The 23,685-nt window shown below is 51.4% G+C and overlaps 2 protein-coding genes across 8 annotated transcripts in view; one reads left to right on the forward strand and one right to left on the reverse strand.

Moving 5' to 3' along the window:
• The first annotated feature begins 3,028 nt into the window (after window positions 1-3,028).
• On the forward strand, window positions 3,029-23,171 carry WDR34 (WD repeat domain 34). The gene is made up of 9 exons (XM_032635305.1): window positions 3,029-3,334; window positions 13,835-14,083; window positions 19,681-19,790; window positions 20,285-20,442; window positions 21,021-21,130; window positions 21,541-21,708; window positions 21,904-22,136; window positions 22,469-22,626; window positions 22,838-23,171. The coding sequence occupies exons 1-9, from the start codon at window positions 3,029-3,031 to the stop codon at window positions 23,074-23,076; spliced, it is 1,731 nt and encodes a 576-aa protein (XP_032491196.1). The 3' UTR covers window positions 23,077-23,171.
• SPTAN1 (spectrin alpha, non-erythrocytic 1) overlaps window positions 23,169-23,685 on the reverse strand; it is a 61,019-nt gene continuing 60,502 nt past the window's right edge. For all 7 annotated transcript variants that reach the window (XM_032635568.1, XM_032635567.1, XM_032635566.1 and 4 more), the window contains one exon: window positions 23,169-23,642. In XM_032635568.1, coding sequence (XP_032491459.1) covers window positions 23,517-23,642 — 126 coding nt within the window. In that variant the 3' untranslated portion in view covers window positions 23,169-23,516. The remainder of the gene's footprint in view (window positions 23,643-23,685) is intronic.

A 23,685-nucleotide genomic window follows, 5' to 3' on the forward strand; every position in this document is an offset into this window, starting at 1 on the left:
GGGAATGGCCAGAGTGTCTGAGGCTTCAGGATGGGGAAAAGGGGGCTGGAGAAGCACCGCAGGGCCACTTGCTGCCCAACTGCACGTTCTCCTCCCCTTCCTCCTCTAGTGAGCCCTGCTCACCCTTTCAGCCTCCTCCTTTCTGGCACATATGCCTGCTCGAAACTCTCCTACCCTGGAAATGTTTCCCCAGCTGTCCTGTCCACCCGAGGTATAATACTCTCTCCAGCACGCTACGCATTTGTCTGTTCATCCATTCCCTCCTTTCTTTTCATAAATAAACCACATAAAACTTGAACCCTACAAAGAGAGGAAAACTCAGATTACCCAGAGGCATCTGTTATCCATATTTGGATCTATACCCCTAGGTTTTGTTAGAAACATATATTGTTATAAAAACAGGATACAATGTATATAAATTGCATTTTATAAAAACTTTAATATCCTGCAAACATTTTGCCACATTTAAATAGCAAATGACAACACTCTTAATGGCCACCTGAGATCCTATACCATGTACCATAATTACTCAACCAAAGGCTTACTATCCATTCTTTCTCAAATATTTAGTGAATACCTGTTGTGCGCCAAGACTTTGCTTGGAAATTTAGGCTGACTGGGCTTCCATGGTGGTGCAGTGGTTGAGAGTCCGCCTGCTGATGCTGGGGACACGGGTTCGTGCCCCAGTCTGGGAAGATCCCACATGCCGCGGAGCGGCTGGGCTTGTAAGCCATGGCCGCGGAGCCTGCGCGTCCGGAGCCTGTGGTCCGCAACAGGAGACGCCACAACAGTGAGAGGCCCGCGTACCAAAAAAAAAAAAGAAATTTAGGCTGACTGCAGGATCTTGTTATTATCATAGTAATACTATCGTAAATGAATAGTTGCTGAATATCCTTGGGTCTCAATGTCTCTGTGAATCAGATGTTGATTCAGGAAAAATTCCCAGAAGTAGGATTTCTGGATTAAAGAGGAGGCACACTTTAAGGTCAAATTACCCTCCAATTAAGTTTTACCAAGTTACACTCACACTTACTTTCTATGTTGAGCTTCCCAATACTGTCCATTACTTTCTCTACTTCCTCCTTTCCCTCCTAAACCCTCTTCAGGCTGGCTTTTTTTCCCACTACTCTCGTGCAATTGTTTGGGACATTTAATACTGTGGGCCACCCTTTTCTTCTTCTTTTTAAAAAATTTTTTAATTTAATTTATTTTTTAATTTTTGGCTGTGTTGGTTCTCCGTTGCTGTGTGCGGGCCTTCTCTAGTTGCAGTGAGCCGGGGCTTCTCATTGTCGTGGCTTCTCTTGTTGCAGAGCACGGGCTCTAGGCGCGCAGGCTTCAGTAGTTGTGGCACGTGGGCTCAGTAGTTGTGGCTTGAGGGCTCTAGAGCTCAGGCTCAGTAGTTGTGGCGCATGGGCTTAGTTGCTGTGCGGCATGTGGGATCTCCCAGGGCCAGGGCTCTAACCCGTGTCCCTTGCATTGGCAGGCGGATTCTTAACCACTGTGCCACCAGGGAAGCCCCACCCTTCTCTTCTTGAAATATTCTCCTTCCTTACTCAGGTGAAGCAGGTCTTATTAGCCTCATTTTACAGCTAGGAAACCAAGGCCCAGAGAGGTACCAAGTCTATTAAAGAGGACATAGCACTGTTCAGGCTTCATATCCAGGCCTCCCGACTTCCACAGCCTTGAGCTTCTTATTTTTATTTTTTTTAACATTTTTTATTGATTGCTGGGAAGATGTTTTCATTTATTTATTTGGTTGTGCTGGGTCTTAGCTGCAGCAGGCAGGCTCCTTATTTGCGGCTCACCAGCTCTTTAGTTGTGGCATGCGAACTCTTAGTTGCAGCATGCATGTGGGATCTAGTTCCTTGGCCAGGGATGGAACCCGGGCCCCCTGCATTGGGATTGTGGAGCCTTAACCGCTGCACCACCAGGGAAGGCCCATTAAGCTTCTTTTTGAATGTGATTTTTGGAATCCTTGGTGATGTTTGCAAGTGTTTCTAGCGTTAAGAGGGCCTCACCAGGAGAATTTTGTTTGGTTCTACTTTCTTTCTAGGAAATTTCTATTGCATTCCATTCTTTCCAGTGTTGCTAATCTAATCGGTCCTCATGGCCTTGGCTGGAACAGGGTCCCAATGAGGACTCAGTCGTGGGTACAGAGAGGACTCTGATTGGGCAGGTTTCCATCCCTCTGAGAGTTCAGGGATAGGAGGAAAGCGGCCCAGAGAACCTGGCCAGAGTATTCTTGCTGAGAGGCTCAGAACGGGGCCCTGGGGCCAAGCAGCTTTCCAGGGAGTCTTGGGCAAATGTGATGCAGGCTTTATGGGTGATGTGGGGCAGTTATTTTTCAGACAATCAGCACCCTCAAGCGACATTCATTCCAGTTGATTCCTCATAGTTATCTTAAGGATTATTAAGATCAACATACAGAAAGCTCTGGGTTCTACCTGACACATGGTAGACACTCAGTAATTGGTAGTTGTGCAGGCCTTTAACTTCGGTTTAACAAGCATTTTTCTACATTCGACCTCATTTGGGCCTTCCAACTACTCAACCACACTGGATCCTCATATGGATGTTTAAAATCGCCATTCTATTGTGGCAGAAACTGAGGATCAGACGGCTAGCACTTGGCTTCGAGGTGGTCGCCAACTGGAGCTCTCTGCTGGAGCACTCGGCAGCTGCGCCAGCTCTGCACCCCGAGGCCCCACAACTCCAGCCCGCCGCGGCCACAGCCCCCCGCCCTCGCCTCTGCGCCTGGCCGCTCAGCGCCATCTTTGAACTTGGCACGAGCGCGTCCCTTCCGCACTTCCTCCCCACCCAGAATAGACGCGCATGCCCCAAGCGGGCTCCCTCTGCGTTTGGAGAATCCAGAACTGGTATTGCTTGTCGCACCGTCGGAAAAGAATAATTTATCTCTTCTTCTTGGATCTTGGGGTGGGGGGGAGGAGGAGGAGAAGGTGGACAAGGAGGAGGAGGAGGAGGAGGAGGAGGAGGAGGAGGAGGAGGCGGCGCGCTGACAATTTCAAAAATGGCGCCGATAGCCTCACCTTCCCAGCCTTCCGCTCTGGAGGAGCGGGGGCGAAGGTTGCGTCAGACTGCGCCGGCGCCGGGGTTGGGGAGGAGGGTGGGGGGGGGCGGAGCCGTCTCCACGGTAACCCGCGCGCAGCCGGGGCAGCTCTGCCGCGCGGGAAGCGCGGGTGCTGAGGCGCTGGCTTCAGGCGGGGCTGCGAGCACCGAGCGGCCCGAGCGGCCCGGTCCGCTGCAGGACGAGACCCTGGGCGTGGCGTCCGTGCCCTCGCAGTGGAGGGGCGTCCAGGGCATCCGCGGGGAGACGGTGAGGGCGCGGGTCTGGCTCGGGGCGACGTGGGCGGGAGGGCGAGGGGCCTCGCGCGGCTGCCGGCCCAGGTTCTGAGGTCCCACCGTTTTCTTTTTATATTTTAACTCGCAGAAACTAACCCTTTGGGATACCCTCGTCTCAATTTCCCCAGTCTTTGAATAGCAACAAAAGAGTTTTTCTTTAAAACCTCTAAAAACCCCACGTTTTGAAGGATTTCGTGTGAACTGCGGTTTTTAGGCATTTCAAACTAACTTTCACTTAAAAAAGACGACCAAACTGCATTTTCAGGTCGAGACACACCCGTTTTCTAGTACGTAGTTTAATCCAAAGCACACAGACGAGGTGGTCTGAGATGAGGGCAGGGCTGCAGGGGCCCAGGGCTTCTGAGGGATCTGTGTGTAGACTTGGAGCCCCTGCTGCGTCGGGGGCGATTCCTCCGTCACCAGCGGGTGAGCTCCCTCCCGGAGCGTACACGGGGCGCTTGTCTGCATCGGACAGGAAATAAACTGTATGTAATAAATAAGTATACTGTGTGTTAGAGGTGAGCAGTGGACATGGACAAAAGAAAAAGGGCGAGGGGGTTAGAAAGTCTGGGTTGGGGAGTGAGAGGTGGGCTGCAGGGCGGGCCTCATGGAGAGAGTGATGTTTGAGCAAGGACTTGGAGTGAGAGAGTTCACCAAGTGGACACCTGAGGTAGAACAGTCCAGGGAGAGCAAACTTCAAGTGCAAAGGTCCTGGGGTTGGAGCCAATCTGGTGTGTGTGAGGAGGCAGGTGGGGCTGGAGAGGAAAGAGAAGGGGAGAATAGTTCCAGGTGAGGTCGGAGAGGGTAAGGAGAGGCAGGTCAAGTATAGGGCTTGCTCATCATTGTAAGGATGTTGGCTTTTCCTCGGTGAAAATGAGCATTGCAAGGGGGCTGCATATTTCCCAGCAGAGGAAACTCAGGCTGAGCTTGCCACACAGGTGTTAGAACCTGCAGAGACCATGTCCTCACCAACACCAATACCAATGAGGTTTCTGTGATGTCGTACTCTTTTTTTTTGTTTGTTTTTTGCGGTACACGGGCCTCTCACCGCTGAGGCCTCTCCCGTTGCGGAGCCCAGGCTCCGGACGCGCAGGCTCAGCGGCCATGGCTCACGGGCCCAGCCGCTCCGCAGCATGTGGGATCCTCCCGGACCGGGGCACGAACCCGTGTCCCCTGCATCGGCAGGCGGCCTCTCAACCACTGCGCCACCAGGGAAGCCCTATGATGTCGTACTCTTGAGGACAGGTTTCTTGCCTCTGGCCAGCAGTCTTCAGGTCTCAAGCCAGATTTCATCTGGCTTCAAAGCACTTCACACTCCGTCATGCTGGATACTAATGGTTCTAGTTAAAAGCAAAGGCAGCGGATAGTTTAGTTATATCTATCCATCTTTACTGAAGGTAAATGTGTAATTCACATTCACTGGCTTTGAAAAAATACTTGAAATAGTTCTTGTTTGCTGAAGATTCAGATTTAATTTAATTTAATTTTTTTTTTTTTTGGCTGCGTTGGGTCTTCGTTGCTGCACGCGGGCTTTCTCTAGTTGCGGCAAGCCAGGGCTACTGTTTGTTGCTGGTGCGCAGGCTTCTCACTGCAGGGGCTTCTCTTGTTGCAGAGCACGGGCTCTAGGTGCGTGGGCTTCGGTACTTGCAGCACGCAGGCTCTAGAGCTCAGGCTCACTAGTTGTGGCGCACGGGCTTAGTTGCTCCGCGGCATGTGGGACCTTCCCGAACCAGGGATCAAACCTGTGTTCCCTGCATTGGCAGGCGGATTCTTAACCACTGGGGCACTGGGGAAGTCCAAGATACAGATTTTAAAAGATTCCAGGTTGGGAACCACTGACTCAGTCTAACTTTCTACTTTTTTTTTTTTTTAAAAACAAAGAATGAGATTGAGGCTTGTTGATTTTCTCGTAGCTATAGTTTTAACCCATAGGGCTCTAAGAACTGATTCTAATACTTGAGGTGTAAAGGCTTTCATCTCAGGTGTTCCAGTTGAATCAGTCTTTCCTGTCTTATTAAGGAAATTCTTTATTAAGTTGTAAGATTGTTGCAGGGGTCAGAGGAAAGTGGTAAATTGCTTTTTCCAAATCAACTTGTTTCTCTTTATAGAAGTTTCTGTGTCCAAATTTAGAAAAAAATCTGGATAAGCAAAGACTGGAAATAAAAACCACCCCACAGTCTCATTGCCCAGGCATTTGGTTTATACCTGCTCCTTTTTTGTTTTGTCTGTTTTCTCCCATTTTTTTTTACAGAAATGGAATCACACTGTACATAATATTTTGTAGACCCACTTTTTTCACTCAGTACACCCTGAACATCCTTTGTGTTTAAATTTTTTTTTATAACTTCATTTTATTTAATCAGTCCCTTTTGAAGGACTGTTTCCAGTTTTTCTCTTATCGACAAACCCTGTGATGAGTGTTTTAGCTAAATTTGTATGCAGCTTCTTAATTTTTTTTTTGTAAGTTACTTTGGAAAAGCCGAAAATTGTTCTTTGCTTGGCCCACGTAGTGGTGCAATATTGGAATGTACTTTTACGTCCCAGTGATGAATTTTTTTTTTTAAGTATTAATGATCTTTGGCCTGATTTGACTTTTCTTGTCCTGTTTCGATTGGTTCACAGAGGGACAGGGTCCTGGACTTTGGGACCAGTCTGTGGGTTTGAGTGCACAGACTCTTTGGGGGCTTGGCCTTGGGCCAGTCATGTGATCTCTTCTGCAAAATAGGTCTTGGTAGAATACTTCTGTGGGATTAAATGAGATGCTCCTAAGAAAACAGTTTGAGATCCCAGCTCTGTTCAGGTGTGGGGGGGATCACGAGTGTCAGTGCTCAGGCAAGCAGCTGTGTGAGATGAAGGGCTCCTGATTGCCTTAACCTTACTCATCTGCTTTCTCAAACTTGGCTGACCCTGGAATGCCCTGGAGAGTCTTGAAAAATATGAATGTCTGGTCCTTACCTCCAGTGATTCTGGTTTAATCGGTATGGTGTGATCTAGGAATCTGGTTTTATAAAAGCTCCCCAGGTCATTCAACGTGTGGCAAAACTTCAGAACCACTAATTTAATCCACCCTCCTCTGCAGCAGTTACCTTTCTGAAGCCCATTCTGACCCTATCAGAATGTAGGGTGCATTTTTCCATTTTTTTGTGGTGAGATACTTATAAAATTTACCATATTAAAGTGTAAATTCAGTGATATTAAGTACATTCACGATGTGCAACCATCACTGCCATCTAGTTCTAGAACTTTTTTATCAGCCGTTGCATTTTGGGCATTCCGGTCTGTCTCCTTTGGACTCTGAGCTCCCAGAGGGCAGGGTGTGGGTCTTGTGTACTTTTGTATGTCCCAGAGGCCCCCAGGAAATACTGAATTTAATACTTTTCTTGTGTCCTGTCATCCATGGGCATGATTCTGATGCATTTCTCCCCTCCTGCTTTGGCTTGGCTGGGTTTTTTTTTTTTTTTTTTTTTTTTGCGGTACGCGGGCCTCTCACTGTTGTGGAGCCCACGCGCCACAGCTAGAAAGAAGCGCATGAGCCGCGACGAAGAGCCCACGCTGCAACTAAGACCCGATGCGGCCAAAAATAAATAAATATATTTTTAAAAATCCCCCAAAAACCAACAACAAAAAGAACGGGAGGTCATACCTTGATGTTGGTTCTGGGTTCAGTTACCTGCACACTCTTGGAGGTCTCACACCAGCGAGACAAGAGACAGTGTAACTGTCTATGTTGCATCACAAAATCTACTCAGCTCAACTTGGTTTTTTTTTTTTTTGGCTGTGCTGTGAGGCTTGCAGGATCTTAAGTTTCCTGACCAGGGATTGAACCCCGGCCCCAGCAGTGAAAGTGCCAAGTCCTAACCACTGGATTGCCAGGGAATTCCCATCAACTTTATATTCAAAATAGTCCCATCATACAGCTTCTGCTAGTTAACATCAAAATGTGTTTCACACCAGGGTCAAATTTTGTTGGTATGCTGATAAAGAGCTGCTGAATTAGGTCAGGAGTCATCTCGGCTCCCATCACACCTGAGTATCATCAGGTGTGTGTATAAGACTCAGAAAGGACATGGAAGGGAGGGCTGGGAAGAGAACCTGAGGGGAAGGGAAATTCTGGGAGGGAGGGAGGGAGGGAGGGAGGGGGGGCAGCAGTGAGCCTGAATGGATGTGGCAGTGACAGTGCCGAGCCATGTTCACATTGGCAACATTTCTCAGCCCCTGGGGAGGAGCCCTGTCTCACCCCATCCTACCCAGGTGAAACCTGGGTCCCCAGAGAAGGGGAAGGGGGGCAATATGAGCACTGTCTGCACCTCGAGGGCAGAGGTGAGGGCTCTGGGGCCTGGGGTGTGGCCATGGGAAGTATATAGCTGAGGGGCTAGGCCCACATCTGGGGTCTGAGTGCCCTCCCCATGGCATCAGCTGGGGGCATGTTAGCAGAGCAAATTCTAGGACCCCATCCTAGACCTACTGAACCAGAAACTGTACAGGGAGGAAGCAGCAGTTTGTCTATTAGGAGCCTCCCGGTGATTCTGGGGCTCATTGATGACACTAGTCTAGAATGGTCTCTGAGGTCCTCTTCTACTCTGGAGTCAGGTGTGCGGCTCAGGTGGGTTTTGGGGGTGAAATGACGGGCTGTGTGCTCTGTATTTGCTGGTAGTGGTTACTGCCGAAGAGAGTGAGGGGGCTCAGCCTTCAGCTGCATGGCGTCCCAGACCTCTGCCTATTCTCTGTGTGTTTCTGTATTTCGTCATCCTCCCAACCCCCATTTTAACAGGTATTACAAAGGGGTGTGTCTCACAACTGATGTGTATATTTAATATAGTTTCCTCCTGAAGAGCTATTACTAAATAATTGGTATGTTTGATTTATTTATTAAATTTATTTATATATATATTTTATTTTTGGCTGCGTTGGGTCTTCGTTGCTGCACACAAGTTTTCTCTAGTTGGGTGTGCAGGCTTCTCATTGCGGTGGCTTCTCCTGTTGCAGAGCACGGGCTCTAGGCACGCGGGCTTCAGTAGTTGTGGCTCGAGGGCTCTAGAGCGCAGGCTCAGTAGTTGTGGTGCACGGGCTTAGTTGCTGTGCAGCATGTGGGATCTTCCCGGACCAGGGCTTGAACCCACGTCCCCTGCATTGGCAGGGGGATTCTTGACCACTGCACCACCAGGGAAGTCCCAATTGGTATGTTTTATAATCAGTAGTCAAGGAGATCTAGAAGGTATATTTTTAATAAGAAAGTGACTGTGTTCTACTTATGACCACTGCATGTTGACACCGTGTGAATGGGTTTCTTTTTTTAAAAAAATTATTTATTTTTAAATTTGGGCTTTCTTGAGTTGGCAGGGAGCGGGGGCTACTCTTCCTTGTGGTGTGCGGGCTTGTCATTGCGGTGGCTTCTCTTGTGGAACATGGGCTTCAGTAGTTGTGGCACGTGGGCTCAGTAGTGGCTCGTGGGCTCTAGAGCGCAGGCTCAGTGGTTGTGGCGCATGGGCTTAGTTGCTTCGCGGCATGTGGGATCTTCCTGGACCAGGGCTCGAACCCCTGTCCCCTGCATTGACAGGAGGATTCTTTTTGTTTGTTTGTTTGCGGTACGTGGGCCTCTCACTGTTGTGGCCTCTCCTGTCGTGGAGCACAGGCTCCGGACGCGCAGGCTCAGCAGCCATGGCTCACGGGCCCAGCCGCTCCGCAGCATGCGGGATCTTCCCAGACTGGGGCACAAACCCGTGTCCCCTGCATCGGCAGGCGGACTCTCAACCACTGCGCCACCAGGGAAGCCCGGCAGGAGGATTCTTAACCACTGCGCCACCAGGGAATCCCCTGGCTGGACAGTTTCTGAATGAGTGAATCATGCATAGGCACTGTCGACATGGGATTCCTTTAACCTTTGGGGCTGAAGGTGGGGAAGAGTCCTGTTCTCTCACAGACCACCCCTCTGGGCCACTGTTGCCACCTGTTGCTGGAGAGTGACTGGTCGCCTGGCCCATGAGGGCCGTTTCCTCAGTCATGGGAAGTGTTCCTGAAATTGATTGACCAGTCCTTGAGGCCAGCAGCGGCATCTTATTTCTGAAGTGGGGCTTTGTGGGGTGGTGGTCTGGGAGACAGAGCTCTCCTGGGTATGGGCTAGGGCTCTGGCAGCAAGTAACAGAAACCAGCCAACCAGCTCCCATCGGACGCTTTTCTTTAGGATGCGGAGGTGTCTCCTGGGCTTGGCATGGAGATGCACCTGGTCCTGAGGAAGGGGCAGGAATCAGAAGCTAGGCGGCTTTGGGACCCTCTCTCCACCTCTCAGCTCTCCTGTTGCCACACACCCTGTGAGGCCTGTCTCTGCACGTCTCCTGTCTGCACTGTGGCGCTGGCTGATTGTTGGCACTGTGTTTCAGTTCTAGGCATGTGCCGTTTATCTTGGAGTCTTTGTCTCAGATGTGAATTTCCCTGAGAGAACCCAATTGGCCTGGCCTGCTTAGTCTCTGCTTCTTGTCCAGTCGGTAGCTACAGGCCTGGTGTTTGGGCCCAGCCTGCATCATGGGTAGGAAGTTTTTGGAAAAACTGGCCCTTGTGGGAGGGCAGATTCTCTAGAAGGTATTTCCTCACCATTCTGGGCCTCGGTTTCCTTTGTTGGCAAGATGCAGGAGCCCTGACATTCTGGGTGTCTGTAGGCTCTCTTGGGACCGGAGGGCAGGACTGCCACCTGGACTCTGCTCCGAGTCCCACCGGCTTCCTGCTCCGCTGAAGGCTGCACAGAGTTTGAGGATCTTGCTTTGGGAATGGTTCTCCTGTTTCTTGGCCACATGTCCCAGTGTGATCGAAGTCTGGCTGGATCCCACCCGTTTTCCCCTGCAGTGCCTCTGAGGTGCAGAAGGCAGGCGGCAGGCCCAGCATCCACAGTGGTCACCTGCCCAGGGAGCAAGGATCCTGCTCACCGCGAATCCTTCCTCTCACCTCTTAGAGGCTTATTATGGGAGCCGCGCCCTGGCGACAGCCACATGCTGCCTCCTGGCGTGGAAGGCACCACCCTGTATGTGGCGGTCGTGGGCAAGCCCTTCCCCCCGGAGCCTCCGGACCTCATCCCTAGATGGGTCAGGGTCGGTTATGAGTTATGTGTATCTCGAACCGTGGGAGCTGACTTAGGTGTCCCAGAGTGAAGAGAGAATAATAGTGGCTTCTCACCAGTTAACAGAAAAAAATTATGGCTGCAGTGTCATTGGTTTTAAGTTTTTTAGTTAAGTTTTAGTTAAGTTTCCCTCCATAAATTTTCCTTAGTGTTTTGGCATCTGTTATTTGCCTGAATAAGCAAACAGCAAAGGAACACTAATAGCAATACCTGAAAAGTTAAGAGCTTGTTGTCTCTTTGGACATTTTTGCTTGTGGTTGTGACCTTACATTAATTTTTACATTAAGACATTCATGTAACATTCTCTTAGAAACATTGTTTTGAGTTCATCTGATGTGATTAGTGGCCAGGATTTTAGACTGAGAGAAAACACCTTGACTGAGAGATAATTCAGTGTCGTGTGTCAGAATGCCTGGATTCAAGCTCTGTTGTGATTGCCTCTTTGCTGTGTGACCTTGGGTGAGTTACTTAACTTCTCTGTGTCTCAGTGCCAACCTTAGAAATGCAAAAAATAGGATTTACTTTATAGGGTGGACGTGAGCATGAGTAAGATGATACAGGTAGGGGCTTCCTTGGTGGCGCAGTGGTTAAGAATCTGCCTACCAATGCAGGGGAAACGGGTTCGACCCCTGGTCTGGGAAGATCCCACATGCCGCAGAGCAACTAAGCCCGTGTGCACAACTACTGAGCCTGTGCTCTAGAGCCCACGAGCCACAACTACTGAGCCCACATGCCACAACTACTGAAGCCTGTGTTCCTAGAACCCATGCTCCGCAACAAGAGAAGCCACTGCAATGAGAAGCCCGCACACCACAATGAAGAGTAGCCCCTGCTCACCACAACTAGAGGAAGCCCATGGGCAGCAAGGAAGACCCAACACAGCCAAAAAAAAAAAAAAAAAAAAAAAATGATACAGGTAAAGCTATGGGGACAGTGCCTCAATTAGCACTTAACAACTGGTACTGTTACAATCTTTGAGGCTTCCAGGAAGTTTGAGATTCACCCACAGTCTTTTAACATTTTGTCTCGGCATGTTTACTTTCTTTTTTTCTTTTTTTAAAATAAATATTTATTTATTTATTTGGTTATGCTGGCTCCTTAATTATGGTACGTGGGCTCCTTAGTTGTGGCATGCAAACTCCTGGTTGCGACATGCATGTGGGATCTAGTTCCCTGACCAGGGATCGAACCTGGGCCCCCTGCATTGGGAGCTCGGAGTCTTAACCACTGTGCCACCAGGGAAATCCCGTTGGTGTGTTTACTTTCTGATTCCTGTGCCCATCCATTGATTGATCAGTGTTCACACTCCCTCAGTGGACTCCTCGTCTTGTGGCTTCAAGTCACATCTGTGATTGGATGCTTTCTGGAGCTCGTGACCTGTCTCAGAAATCCTCGACGCCTCTATGGGGATGTCTGAGAGGCATCTGTCTAAAGGGGGTCTAACAGAAAGCCTTCTGTGTTCTCTTCTCCTGGAATTTGCCCTCACTTTCAGTTCAGGGACACCCCATCCACTGGTTCTCATCATGGTCCTGTGGCTTATACTGCGAAGGAATCCCTAGCCCTTTGTCCTAGCTCACAGACTTTCTGTTGCCTGGACCTTGCCCTTCCTCACCCTCTGCTCCCAGGTACGCTGCCTGCCGTCCAGCCTCTAAGCATGGGGCCTTTTCTTCATAAGGTTTTGTTCTGTTCTCCCCCCAACCCTTTCCTGGGACCCTTTTTCCTGCAGCTTTCCACTTGTCCTTCACACCTTAGCTCAAATGCCATCTCCCCAGAGGCTCCCTCGCCATCCCATCCCACTTGCGTCCCCAGCTGTTCCCTTCTCTCCCACACCTCTGCATCCATCTAGCGCCACTTGTGTTCCATCATGTTTTTCTTGTGTGTTTATTTGCCTGTCCCCAACCCCTACGTAAGCTCCTTGGGCACAGGAATCTTGCACGTTTGTTTTCTGCTATATCCATAATAGCCTGACAGCACCTGGCAAGTAGATGTTAAATAGAGAGATAAAATGTGTGTGTGTATATTATGAATGAACTTGTACTAGCTATCAAATACCATGCAAAGTGCTGGGGATGTAAAGATAGACAGGGTTCTTTCTTTTTTTTCTTTTTTAAATTAATTTTTGGCTGTGCTGGGTCTTCGTTGCTGCACGCGGGCTTTCTCTAGTTGTGGTGAGCGGGGGGCTACTCTTTGTTGTGGTGCGTGGGCTTCTGTTTGTGGTGGCTTCTCTTGTTGCGGAGCACGGGCTCTAGGCACGTGGACTTAAGTAGTTGCCCCAGGAGGGCTCAGTAGTTGTGGCACAAGGGCTTAGTTCCTCTGTGGCATGTGGGATCTTCCTGGACCAGGGCTCGAACCCATGTCCCCTGCATTGGCAGGCGGATTCTCAACCACTACGCCACCAGGGGAGCCCGGGGCTACTCTTCATTGTGGTGTGCGGGTTTCTCATTGTGGTGGCTTCTCCTCTTCTTTTTTTTTTTGTGGTGGCTTCTCTTGTTGCGGAGCATGGGCTCTAGGCACGTGGGCTTCAGTAGTTGTGGCACGTGGACTCAGTAGTTGTGGCTCGTGGGCTCTGGAGCACAGTCTCAGTAGTTGTGGCTCATGGGCTTAGTTGCTCCGCGGCATGTGGGATCGTCCCAGACCAGGACTTGAACCCGTGTCCCCTGCATTGGCAGGTGGGTTCTTAACCACTGCTCCACCAGGGAAGTTCTTATGCTGGAGGGGCTCAGAGTTTAATGGGAGATGGACAAGCAAAGAGAGAATTAAGTTGAACGTGAAGAGGAGCATGGTGACAAGTGCTGAGTTCTCCACGTTCTAACAAGAGCTGCGCCTGGGGAGTAGTCTGTCTTTTCCCAACTAGCTCATCACGGACACACATGTGTCCTTTGATCACGGTGGCACCTTGAAAGGTACCCTACTGGAGAGGGCTGGCTGCCAAGTTGGGGGAGAAGAGGGGTGTTCTGTTGGTGACCAGGTCTGAGGTTCTTCAGTGCTGGCTAAGACAGCCACTGCTGGCCCTAAGATGACCTGATTCTTCTTGATGTCCATATTTTCAAAAAGGGCCCTCCCATGTCCCCTCCAAATAGTGTCACCGAAAGTCCTGGGTCAGGCCCTCACTGGGTCACCCTAAACCAATCACTGTGGCTGGGGGAGGGACCGAGTGCTCCGATTGGCTAGCTGGAGGTCAGGTATCCCTCTCAGTGGGTTGTCTTCACCCATGCCACAAAGAAAGATAGGCTATTTACTAGAGGAAGGGGACAGACAGAATGAACTGCGGTCCAGTTATTTATCCTTGGGGGAGGGTGAGTGCCCTGGGCAGGTGATGCTGGGAGTACATCTGGCTGGTGACTGTGTTTCGATCTCCTTCTCCAGAAAAGTTGCCAGACGGCCAGCATTGCCACTGCTGAAGCGTCCGCCCAGACCCGGAAGCATGCAGATGCTGAGGTGCAGACCGAGGCCCCTGAGCCCGTCAGCCTGCAGTCTGTGCCCCAGTATGATGGCCCCCGGCTTGTGGCCTTTCTCCGGAGAGTGGAGGCCATGGTTACCCGAGAGCTGAACAAGAATTGGCAGAGCCATGCGTTTGACGGCTTCGAGGTGAACTGGTCCGAGCAGCAGCAGACGGTAGGGATGGGCTGGTGTGGGCCTGGGATGTCTCAGGTTGCGGCTTCACCCCATTTTTAAGTCCTTCTTTTGTGCCATGCAAATAATAGTAACACCAAAAATAATAATAACAGCATTCACCGAGCTCTTACTTTTTGCCAGGTACTAAGTTAAGAAGAAGTCACTGGGCCGTCCCTGCTGCCCTTGAAGTAGGTGCCCTTGTTATCTCCATTTCACCGCTGGTAAGCGGTAGAGGCAGGATTTGAACCTGGACAGTCTGACTCTGGATCTTATTTTCTTAACCACTCAGCTGTGTTTCCCCAGGCACTCTCTGTGCCAACTCATCTATCCCTCAGGACAACTGTATGAGGTAGTGCTATCCTGATCTCCAATTTATATTTTTTATTTTTTCTTGGCCACGCCGAACAGTTTGTGGGATCTTAGTTCCCCGACCAGGGATCAGACCTGGACCCCTGGCAGAATCCTAACCACTGTACTGCCAGGGAATTCCCATGATCTCCATTTTATAGGTGAGAGTTAGAGAGGCTAAGGGACTTGTCCACAGTCATACAGCTGTAAGTGGCTGAGCTGGAGTTTGAGTCCTGGTCTGTCTGGTCTCACTGCCATGCTCTAGTGACTTCAGCATCGCCAAGACTTTCTGGTCTCAAGGCACAGCTCAGAGCTGTCACCCTGTCAGCTCAAATGTCCAGTTGGGTACGCAGCCTCTGCTTTGAGACCAGGTAACCTCTGAATGAAGGAGGGCCCCTTGGTGGCTTTTGCTCCACCCTGGTGTTGCCTGTGGACAGGCTACTGAGCAAGCAGTAAAAACTTTTCTTATACAATGTTTTCTTCCTTTAGAAATGGAGATAATTCTGTATTCAGAGGTCATAAGCCCTCCTCTACTCCCCTCCTCTTCTTGTATCTTCCTTCTATCTATTTCCAGATACATAGTTGCCCTGTTCCCACCAACTCGTTGATAGGTATGGGAAAGTCGGTTTATTTGAGAGAAATCCTCAAAATCCCTCTGAAAAATAGCTGCCAAGTCCACACCAAAGTGTGGAGTCATTGTATCTTTTTAAGCAGAGCACAAGAAGAAGGTAATGAATGTTAAAAGCGCAGCTCAGCCTGCCCCCTCTTACAGTTGCATTCAGAGAGGTTAAGCTTTTGTTCTTAATTGTTGAGGCTTTTCCACCCTTCTGTGCAGTTAGTTTGGTCCACCTGTGTATTACTTTCTCCCCCTTTAAAAACTATTCTTTTCTGATTACAAAAGCAATACATGTTCATTATAATAAATATGAACATCACAGAAATACAGAACATGTAATCACAGAAATACAGAACATGTAATACGTAGACAGTGAGTGGGAGCCCTGGTTCAGAGGCCTTTCCCATGCTACACTGACACATAGCATTAGTGCTACTACGGTTGTCATTAAGAGCATTTTAAACAAAAATGGAAAGCACTGTACATTTTGTGACCTTTCTCACTCACCAGAGCTTTCCACGCCAGTTCCTAGAGGGGCCCCAATCCCCCTATAACCTGCATCACGTCCCACTGCACAGACACACCAGTCTTTCTTGAGTCCCCTGTTGTTGGACATCCCAGCAGCAGCTTCACTTCTAGACACGTATCCTCCAGAAACACGTGAATGGGCGGGCGGTTGCCCAGCACCCTCTGGGTGGCCGTGTGGCGTGTGGTCCCCTCACGGCCCTGAAGTTTCTTGCCTTTCTGACTGTTGGGCAGAGGAGTAGTGCTTTCAGATTTTGCTGTTATATGACAAAACTGAAGTGAATCTCTCTCTCACTTTGTTTTTCTTTTGCATCAGTATTTTGATTAGTTCTTCCTGGTGGGATTACTATTTTGGCTGACATGTCTGGTTGTTCTGTGTCTACTCCAGCTGTCTAGGTGTTGGCCTTGACATTTCACTGCCGTCCTTGGCTCTAGTAGCCCCGGAAAGCCTGAGATGCCACTCTTTTTTTCTTTTCTTTTCTTTATTTATCATCTTTGGCTGTGTTGGGTCTTTGTTGCTGTGTTGGGTCTTTGTTGCTGCGTGCGGGCTTTCTCTAGTTGTGGTGAGCGGGGGCTACTCTTCGTTGTGGTGCGTGGGCTTCTCATTGCAGTGGCTTCTCTTGTTGCGGAGCACGGGCTCTAGGTGCGTGGGCTTCAGTAGTTGTGGCTCGTGGGCTCTAGAGCTCAGGCTCAGTAGTTGTGGCGCACGGGCTTAGTTGCTCCCCAGCCATGTGGGATCTTTCCAGGCCAGGGCTTGAACCCGTGTCCCCTGCATTGGCAGGCGGACTCTTAACTACTGCGCCACCAGGGAAGCCCTGAGATGCCACTCTTAACGAAGGACTGTAACTTCACAATTCTAAAATCAGTGACAACGTGGCTGAACACTTCAGAATTAGAGATGAGGAAGAGGTGACCCAGGGCACCCCCTGAAACCTTTGACCTCTTTGCTGTGTCGTGTCCTGCCTCTTGTTTCCATGTGGGTGTGGCTGACTGCTGTGAGGCACTGTGACCAATCTTGGGGTCTTCTCTCTTCAGAAGCAAAGCCCGTTCTGTGTTGTCACGTTGCTACAGATGTCATCCATCTGTGTATCTCTCTATCTCTCTATTTCTCTATCCATTTATTTATTTTTAATATTTATTTATTTGGCTGCACCGGCTCTTAGTTGTGGCACGCGGGATCTTTTTTGCCATGTGCAGGATCTTTAGTTGTGGCATGTGAACTCTTAGTTGAGGCATGTGGGATCTAGTTCCCTGACCAGGGATCGAACCTGGGCCCCCTGCTTTGGGAGTGTGGGGTCTTAGCCACTGGACCACCAGGGAAGCCCCTATTTATTTTTTATTACCATTTTTTATTTTATTTATTTATTTATTTTTGGCCGTGCTGGGAGGCTTGCGGGATCTTAGTTCCCTGACCAGGGATCGAATCCCAGCCGCCAGCAGTGGAAACATGGAGTCCTAAGCACTGGACCTCCAGGGAATTCCCTATTACCATTTTTTAAATTGAAGTATAGTTAATTTACAACGTTGTGTTAGCTTCAGGTGTACAGCAAAGTTACTCAGATATACATATGTAGGTATGTGTATATATATATATATATATATATATATATATATTCTTTTGAGATTCTTTTCCATTATAGACTTGTTTCCTTTTTAACTGCTACATGATGTTTTACCATAAACTTTTTCTTCTGGAGTCAGGTTTGTTGAGGTATATTTTCCATACAGGTAAACTCATCCTGTGTGCTGTGTTGAATCTTGGCAAACACATACCCATCAGTGAAGGTATAGAACAGCCCATCTATCTTTTTTTTTTTTTTCTAATTTTTATTTATTTTTGGCTGCGTCGGGTCTTTGTTGCTGCCCGCGGGCTTTCTCTAGTTGCGGCGAGTGGGGGCTACTCTTTGTTGCAGTGTGCGGGCTTCTCATTGTGGTGGCTTCTCTTGTTGTGGAACACAGGCTCTAGGCGCGCGAGCTTTAGTAGCTGCGGCACTCGGGCTCAGTAGTTGCGGCATGCGGGCCCTAGAGTGCAGGGGCTTCAGTAGTTGTGGCGTGTGGGCTCAGTAGTTGTGGTACGTGGGCTTCAGTATTTGTGGCTCGCAGGCTCTGGAGCGCAGGCTCAGTTGTTGTGGTGCACGGGCTTATTTGCTTCGTGGCATGTGGGATCCTCCTGGACCAGGGGTCAAACCCATGTTCCCTGCATTGGCAGGTGGATTCTTCACTACTGCGCCACCAGGGAAGTCCCGAGAACGGCCCATCTTTCCATCCCTCTGCATTCTCATCTTTAGATTTTAAATTGTACTGATCATTGCAATTATAAATGGTGTTATGATACATTATGTATATAGTTTATTTTTAATATAAACTTTTATTAAATTTATAAAACATGCATAAACACATGCACAAATTGCAAGTGTTCAAGTCCATACTTTTCACATAGTGAAAACATTTGTAGAACCAGGACTGAGATCAAGAAATGGAATGTCAAAAAAAAAAAAAAAGAAATGGAATGTCACCAAATCCCCAAAGGTTTTCTCATGCCCCGTCTACTTCCTGGCCCCACTGTATGGCTTTGTTTTAAAATAACAGATTTATTGAGATATAATTTACATCCCATATCATTCTCCATTTGAAGTGTACGGTTCAGTGAGTTTTAGTATATTTCCAGAGGTATGTAACCATTGCCACAGTCAGTTTTAGAACATTTTCATCACCTCCCCAAAACAGAAACTCCATATCCATTAGCAGTCACTCCCCATTTCCCCCGCACCTCCTGGCAACTGCTCCACTTTCTGTCTCTGTAGGTTTGTCTCTTCTGGACGTTTCATATAAATGGAATCATACAACACGTCTCTGTGACTGGCTGCTTCTGCTTAGCAGAGTGTTATCGAGGGTCCTTGTGTTGCAGCGTCTATCAGGGCATCATTCCTGTTATGGCTGAATCACACTCTGTTGTAGGGATATACCACACTCCGCTGTTACGGATCGAGCTGTGAGCACTTGTGTACAAGTGTGTGTTTCCAGTTCTCTTGTGTATATACTTAGGAGTGGAATTGCTGGTCCATATGGTAACTGACATCTGAGGAGCTGCTAGACTCCTCAGCGGCTGCGCTGCTCTGCGTTCTCACTAGCAGGGCGCAGTGCAGCTTCTTACAGATTTTGGATTCTTTCCATTGGATGGTTTCTTTATATGGGGTTATGAGGTCAAGAAGTGTGAAACTGTTCACAGGAGTTTTGGTCTATGGTGCAAATACTTCCTGGAAAGTGTGTCTGTGGTGCAAAATCCCTCGCCGTGGCCGGCATCGCCGGCCTTCTCGTTAGCTGCTGCTGGCCACCTATGGGCTGAGAAACAAGGTGCCAGAGTTTAAAAAAAATGTGTGTGTGTGTGTTTAAATACACATAACATAAAATTTACCATTTCAACCATTTTTTTTTAAATAGATTTTTTTTTTTTTTTTTTTAGATGTTGGGGGTAGGAGTTTATTAATTAATTTATTTTTGCTGGGTTGGGTCTTCGTTTCTGTGCGAGGGCTTTCTTTAGTCGTGGCAAGCGGGGGGCCACTCTTCATCACGGTGCGCAGGCCTCTCACTATCGCGGCCTTTCTTGCTGCGGAGCACAGGCTCCAGACGCGCAGGCTCAGTAGGTGTGGCTCACGGGCCCAGCCGCTCCGCGGCATGTGGGATCCTCCCGGACCGGGGCACGAACCCGTGTCCCCTGCATCGGCAGGCGGACTCTCAACCACTGCGCCACCAGGGAAGCCCCTCAACCATTTTTAACTGTACAGTCCTGTGGCATTGAGTATATTCACACTGTCGTGCAACCATCACCACCGTCTAGCTTCAGAAGCCAAAGCTTTTGAAACAGATGTGAGTACAGGGTCCAGCTCTGATCTGGAGCCTGGAGTCTGTCTCAGTTCCCAAGGCCCTTCCTTCTGGGTTTCTGGAAGCATCCTGTTAGGGGAGATGTTGGGATGAAGGCTCCACACTTTCCCCTAGGGCTGGACGGTGGCCTTGAATCACTTATAGGGTTTGGGAGGCCCAAGGCTGTGTGTGCTTTTTGGCTGGGTGGCTTTGGGGCTCAGGGTTGGGGATGGTTTGTCTCTTGCAGGTGACCTGCCTCCACACCCTGGGCTACCCCCCAGCCCAAGGACAGGGTCTGCATGTGACTGGTGTCTCCTGGAATACCACTGGCTCTGTGGTGGCCTGTGCCTATGGCCGGTGAGTGGCAGCAGGGCTGGGTGTGGGGCAATAGAAGGCCCTCAGACCCTTGTCTGAGCCTCTGTCTCCCCGTCTGTGCAGTAAGGGGTTGGCCCAGAGCTTGGCCTTTCTGGGAGTCTTCCTTCTTAAGGCTGCCTGGGCATCAGGTTGGCAGGAAAAGAGCAGGGAAGGGACTCCCAGTGCCCACCTGCCAGCACTGGGCAGTGGGCCCCAGGCCTGCCTCACCTGCTCCGAGAGCTGTCTCCTGATATGCCCAGGTTCGCCCAGCTGGAGACCCTTTTCCAGAGAAACTCATGCCTTCGGGGTGCCTCAGAGGAGCCTCTGCCGCTTCGATACCGAGCACAGTGTCTGTGTGTGATGGGGCTATAGAGGCTCACCTGTTTGGGGGAGTAGGGGGTGAAGGTGGGTCAGGTGATAGGAGCACAGTGGGGGCAGGGTGGGTTGGGATGAAGCCCAGGCTGAGGGGCAGAGCTAGCTCAGGCACGTCTGTGCAGGCTGGATGACGGGGACTGGAGCACGCTGAAGTCCTTTGTGTGCGCCTGGAATCTGGACCGGCGAGGCCTGAACCCGCAGCAGCCGTCGGCGGTGGTGGAGGTGCCCAGCGCCGTCATGTGCCTGGCCTTCCACCCCACGCAGCCATCCCACGTTGCAGGTGAGACGACCAGCCTAAGTTGCCTCTGCTTCCCACCCTGCAGAGGGTGGCCAAAGCCCCCCCCTTGGGCCCTCAGCCCCTGGTCACGGCCAGGGCAGGTCTGTGGGGGAAGCAGAGACCACAGGTGGCCCGGACCCCTGGGCTCAGGTGAGGATGCTGGGGTGCCCGTGCTGGGCGCAGAGCTTGGAGGAGGCGGCAGGTCCTTAGCTGAGTCTTGAGGGGGTGTGGGCCATGCAGAGGTGTGGCCTGGTCGGGACAAGAGGCAGGACGAAGCAGGCACCCTTGGGGAGTTGACAGAGGTGATGAGCTGTGCACGTTGGGGAAAGGGGGCAGGTGAAGCTGGAGGGAATGGAGGGTGCTGGGTGGGGGATGGTAGCCTGGCAGTGGGAGAAGCTTCCTGGGGCGGGGTACAGCAGGCTGGAGTGTGAGGCCCGGGGACCAGGACGTTTCTTCCTCAGGACTGTTTTCGAGAAAGTGGCCCCACGTCCTGGCTGAGTGGGTGGGAAGGGTGGGGGCTTGTCCAGGAAGCTTGGCTGCTGCGTGGGTCGGCTCCTGCCCAGGCCCTCTCGGTCCCGCAGGGGGGCTGTACAATGGCGAGGTGCTGGTGTGGGACGTGAGCCATCCGGAGGACCCACTCCTCTGGCGCACGGGCCTGATGGACGACGCGCACACGGACCCCGTGTACCAGGTCAGAGCAGCGGCATGCTTGGCGGGTGGGGAAGCACGTCCTCCCGGCTGCGCCTTGATGTCGCGGGCCTGCTCCACGACGCGGGGCAGGAGAGGGGGCGCCTGCTTGCCACAGCCAAGGAAGAAGGTCACCAGGGAGCTGGCAGTGAACAGCTGCCTCTGGCATTCTCAGAGCTCCCAGGCCATGAGTCACACCCGCCCCTTCCATCAGAGCCACAGTCCCCACTGTCCTGGTTTTCTGCTGGGACTGGGGGGACCTTGGAACCCTCTGGTGGGTGAGGCGGCTCCCAGGCCTCCCCGCGTAAGTCTCCCTGGAAGAGAAGGGGAGGGGGGAGGGGAGGGACACCTGGTCTTGCTGGGAGATGGGGCAGGCGTCCTTTCTCAGCTCGGCCCCGCACACTTGTTGTCCAGGTGGTTTGGCTCCCGGGGCCCCAGCACGGCCACCGCTTCCAGGTGCTGAGCGTGGCCGCTGATGGGAAGGTGCTGCTCTGGCTGGCGGTCGGGGCTGGCCGGCTGCAGCTCAGCGCGGGCTTCGCCCTGGCCGTGCAGCAGCTCCCCAGGAGCACCAAGCTGAAGAAGGTATGAAGGGGCGAGGCTGCTGCCCTGGAAATGGGCCCCCGAGGCAGCCCCAGGCTGTGGGACCCCTGAGCCAGTGAGCCTGGGGGCAGGCAGGCGGGAGCCAGAGGGCCACAGCGTCCACGCACATGCCTGGGCTCCTCGGGGACACTGTGAGCGGATTCCCTCTGCTCTGCCCTGCTGTTCTTTTCTCCACAGCCTCCCCGGGGGGAGACCGAGGTGGGTGCCACAGCAGTGGCTTTCTCCAGCTTTGACCCAAGCCTTTTCGTGCTGGGCACGGAAGGCGGCTTCCCGCTCAAGTGCTCCCTGGCAGCGGAGGAGCCCGCCCTCACGCGGGTGCCCAGCTCTGTGCCCCTGCGGGCCCCGGCACAGTTCACCTTCTCTCCCCACGGTGGCCCTGTTTACTCTGTGAGCTGCTCCCCCTTCCACAGGTAGGGAGGGCCGGAGCCTCCTCCATCAGCCACAGGGCCTCTGGCACAGGGAGGGTGAGGGAGTCCCACCAGGCCACACATAGCACTGCTTAAAGGACCTGCGGTCTGCCCTGGGCCTGGGTCTTCCCCATTTGAGCCCCAGTATCCGGAGCTTCTGGGGTTGGCGCCAGGTAATCGGCCCCTGACTTTCGAGGAGGACCCCAGGTTTGGGGGCCTAGGGAGGCCTCTCATGAGCCTGACAGCCCATGAGGAGTCCGGCAGGAAGCCCCCAGCCACACCTGAATCCCCAGCGCTCATCCCCTGCCTGGCTGTCTGCCCTGCATCCTGTCTAGGAATCTCTTCCTGAGCGCTGGGACCGACGGCCACGTCCACCTGTACTCCATGCTGCAGGCCCAGCCCCTGACCTCCCTGCAACTGTCCCACAAGTACCTGTTCGCTGTGCGCTGGTCCCCAGTGCGCCCTTTGGTGTTTGCAGCTGCTTCTGGGGAAGGTAGGAAATGGACACCAGGCTTGGATGCGTTGAAGCTGACATAAGCCCAGCCTGTACCTGGAATTCTGGGCTGGGGAGACTACGTGGGGTGAGGATGACTTTCCTTGTGTGGGGTGGAGAGCTGAACTGAGTAACAGCCTGATCTTGTGCACAGGAAACTGAAGAGGCTGCTGCTCTGGGCCTCTCTTACCCCATGAATCTCCCCTTGAAGGTGATGTGCAGCTGTTTGATCTCCAGAAAAGCTCCCAGAAACCCACAGTTTCGATCAAGCAAACCCAGGATGAAAGCCCAGTCTACTGTCTTGAATTCAATCGTCAGCAGACTCAGCTCCTGGCTGCTGGCGATGCCAAGGGCGTCGTAAAGGTGTGGCAGCTAAGCAGCGAGTTCACTGAACAAGGACCCCGGGAAACAGAGGACTTGGACCAACTGGCAGCAGAGGTGGCCACCTGAGGTGGGGGGAGTCCCAAGTACAGAGGCAGGTGGGGTGAGGCTACATCTGTGCTGTATGGTTCTGATGGAAGCTGAATGAAGGCACGACAAGCTTTGGGGGGAGTCATTTATTTGTCTTTTACACAGAAACAGAAAATTGGGAGGGAGAACAAAAGAACTAGCCAGCTGCTTAGATATTTCTGCAGTCGGAATGGGGCAGCTGGCTTCACGACAGGAAGGGGTCCCCACAGCAACGTGGCACCGGCGACCGGACCAGGAGCAGTTCACTGAAGCACCATTTTCTACTAATAAGTCTCTCACCCCAAGCTAAGCAGGTTAAGGTTACAATGGAAAGCAACACTGTCTGGAGGATTTTTCTTAAGAGCACAGAGATGAGTTGACATGCAGCAAGGCGATGGCAGGGCAAGCGGCGTGGGCCAGGCTAACCTAGGAGCAGAGGATCAATTCACGAAGAGCGAGCGGGTAAATTCAACGTAGTCAAAAGCAGTGGGGAGTTCGCGGCCCTTGCCGTCCACGTAGGGCTTCATGTGGGAGACGCAGTAGTCGGCTTGTTCCCGAGTCAGGTTCTGGAGGGCAAGGTGGCACCTGTCAGCCAAGCCCCCACCAGCC

The sequence above is a fragment of the Phocoena sinus genome, chromosome 6, assembly GCF_008692025.1.
Source record: "Phocoena sinus isolate mPhoSin1 chromosome 6, mPhoSin1.pri, whole genome shotgun sequence".
In the NCBI taxonomy this organism is placed as follows: Eukaryota; Metazoa; Chordata; class Mammalia; order Artiodactyla; family Phocoenidae; genus Phocoena; species Phocoena sinus.

Coding starts and splice junctions, on each gene's coding strand:
- WDR34 (XM_032635305.1), top strand. CDS start 3,029: ATGGCGCCGATAGCCTCACCTTCCCAGCCTTCCGCTCTGGAGGAGCGG. Junction 3,335..13,834: donor AGGGCATCCGCGGGGAGACG/GTGAGGGCGCGG, acceptor CTCCTTCTCCAG/AAAAGTTGCCAGACGGCCAG. Junction 22,627..22,837: donor TGCAGCTGCTTCTGGGGAAG/GTAGGAAATGGA, acceptor CTCCCCTTGAAG/GTGATGTGCAGCTGTTTGAT.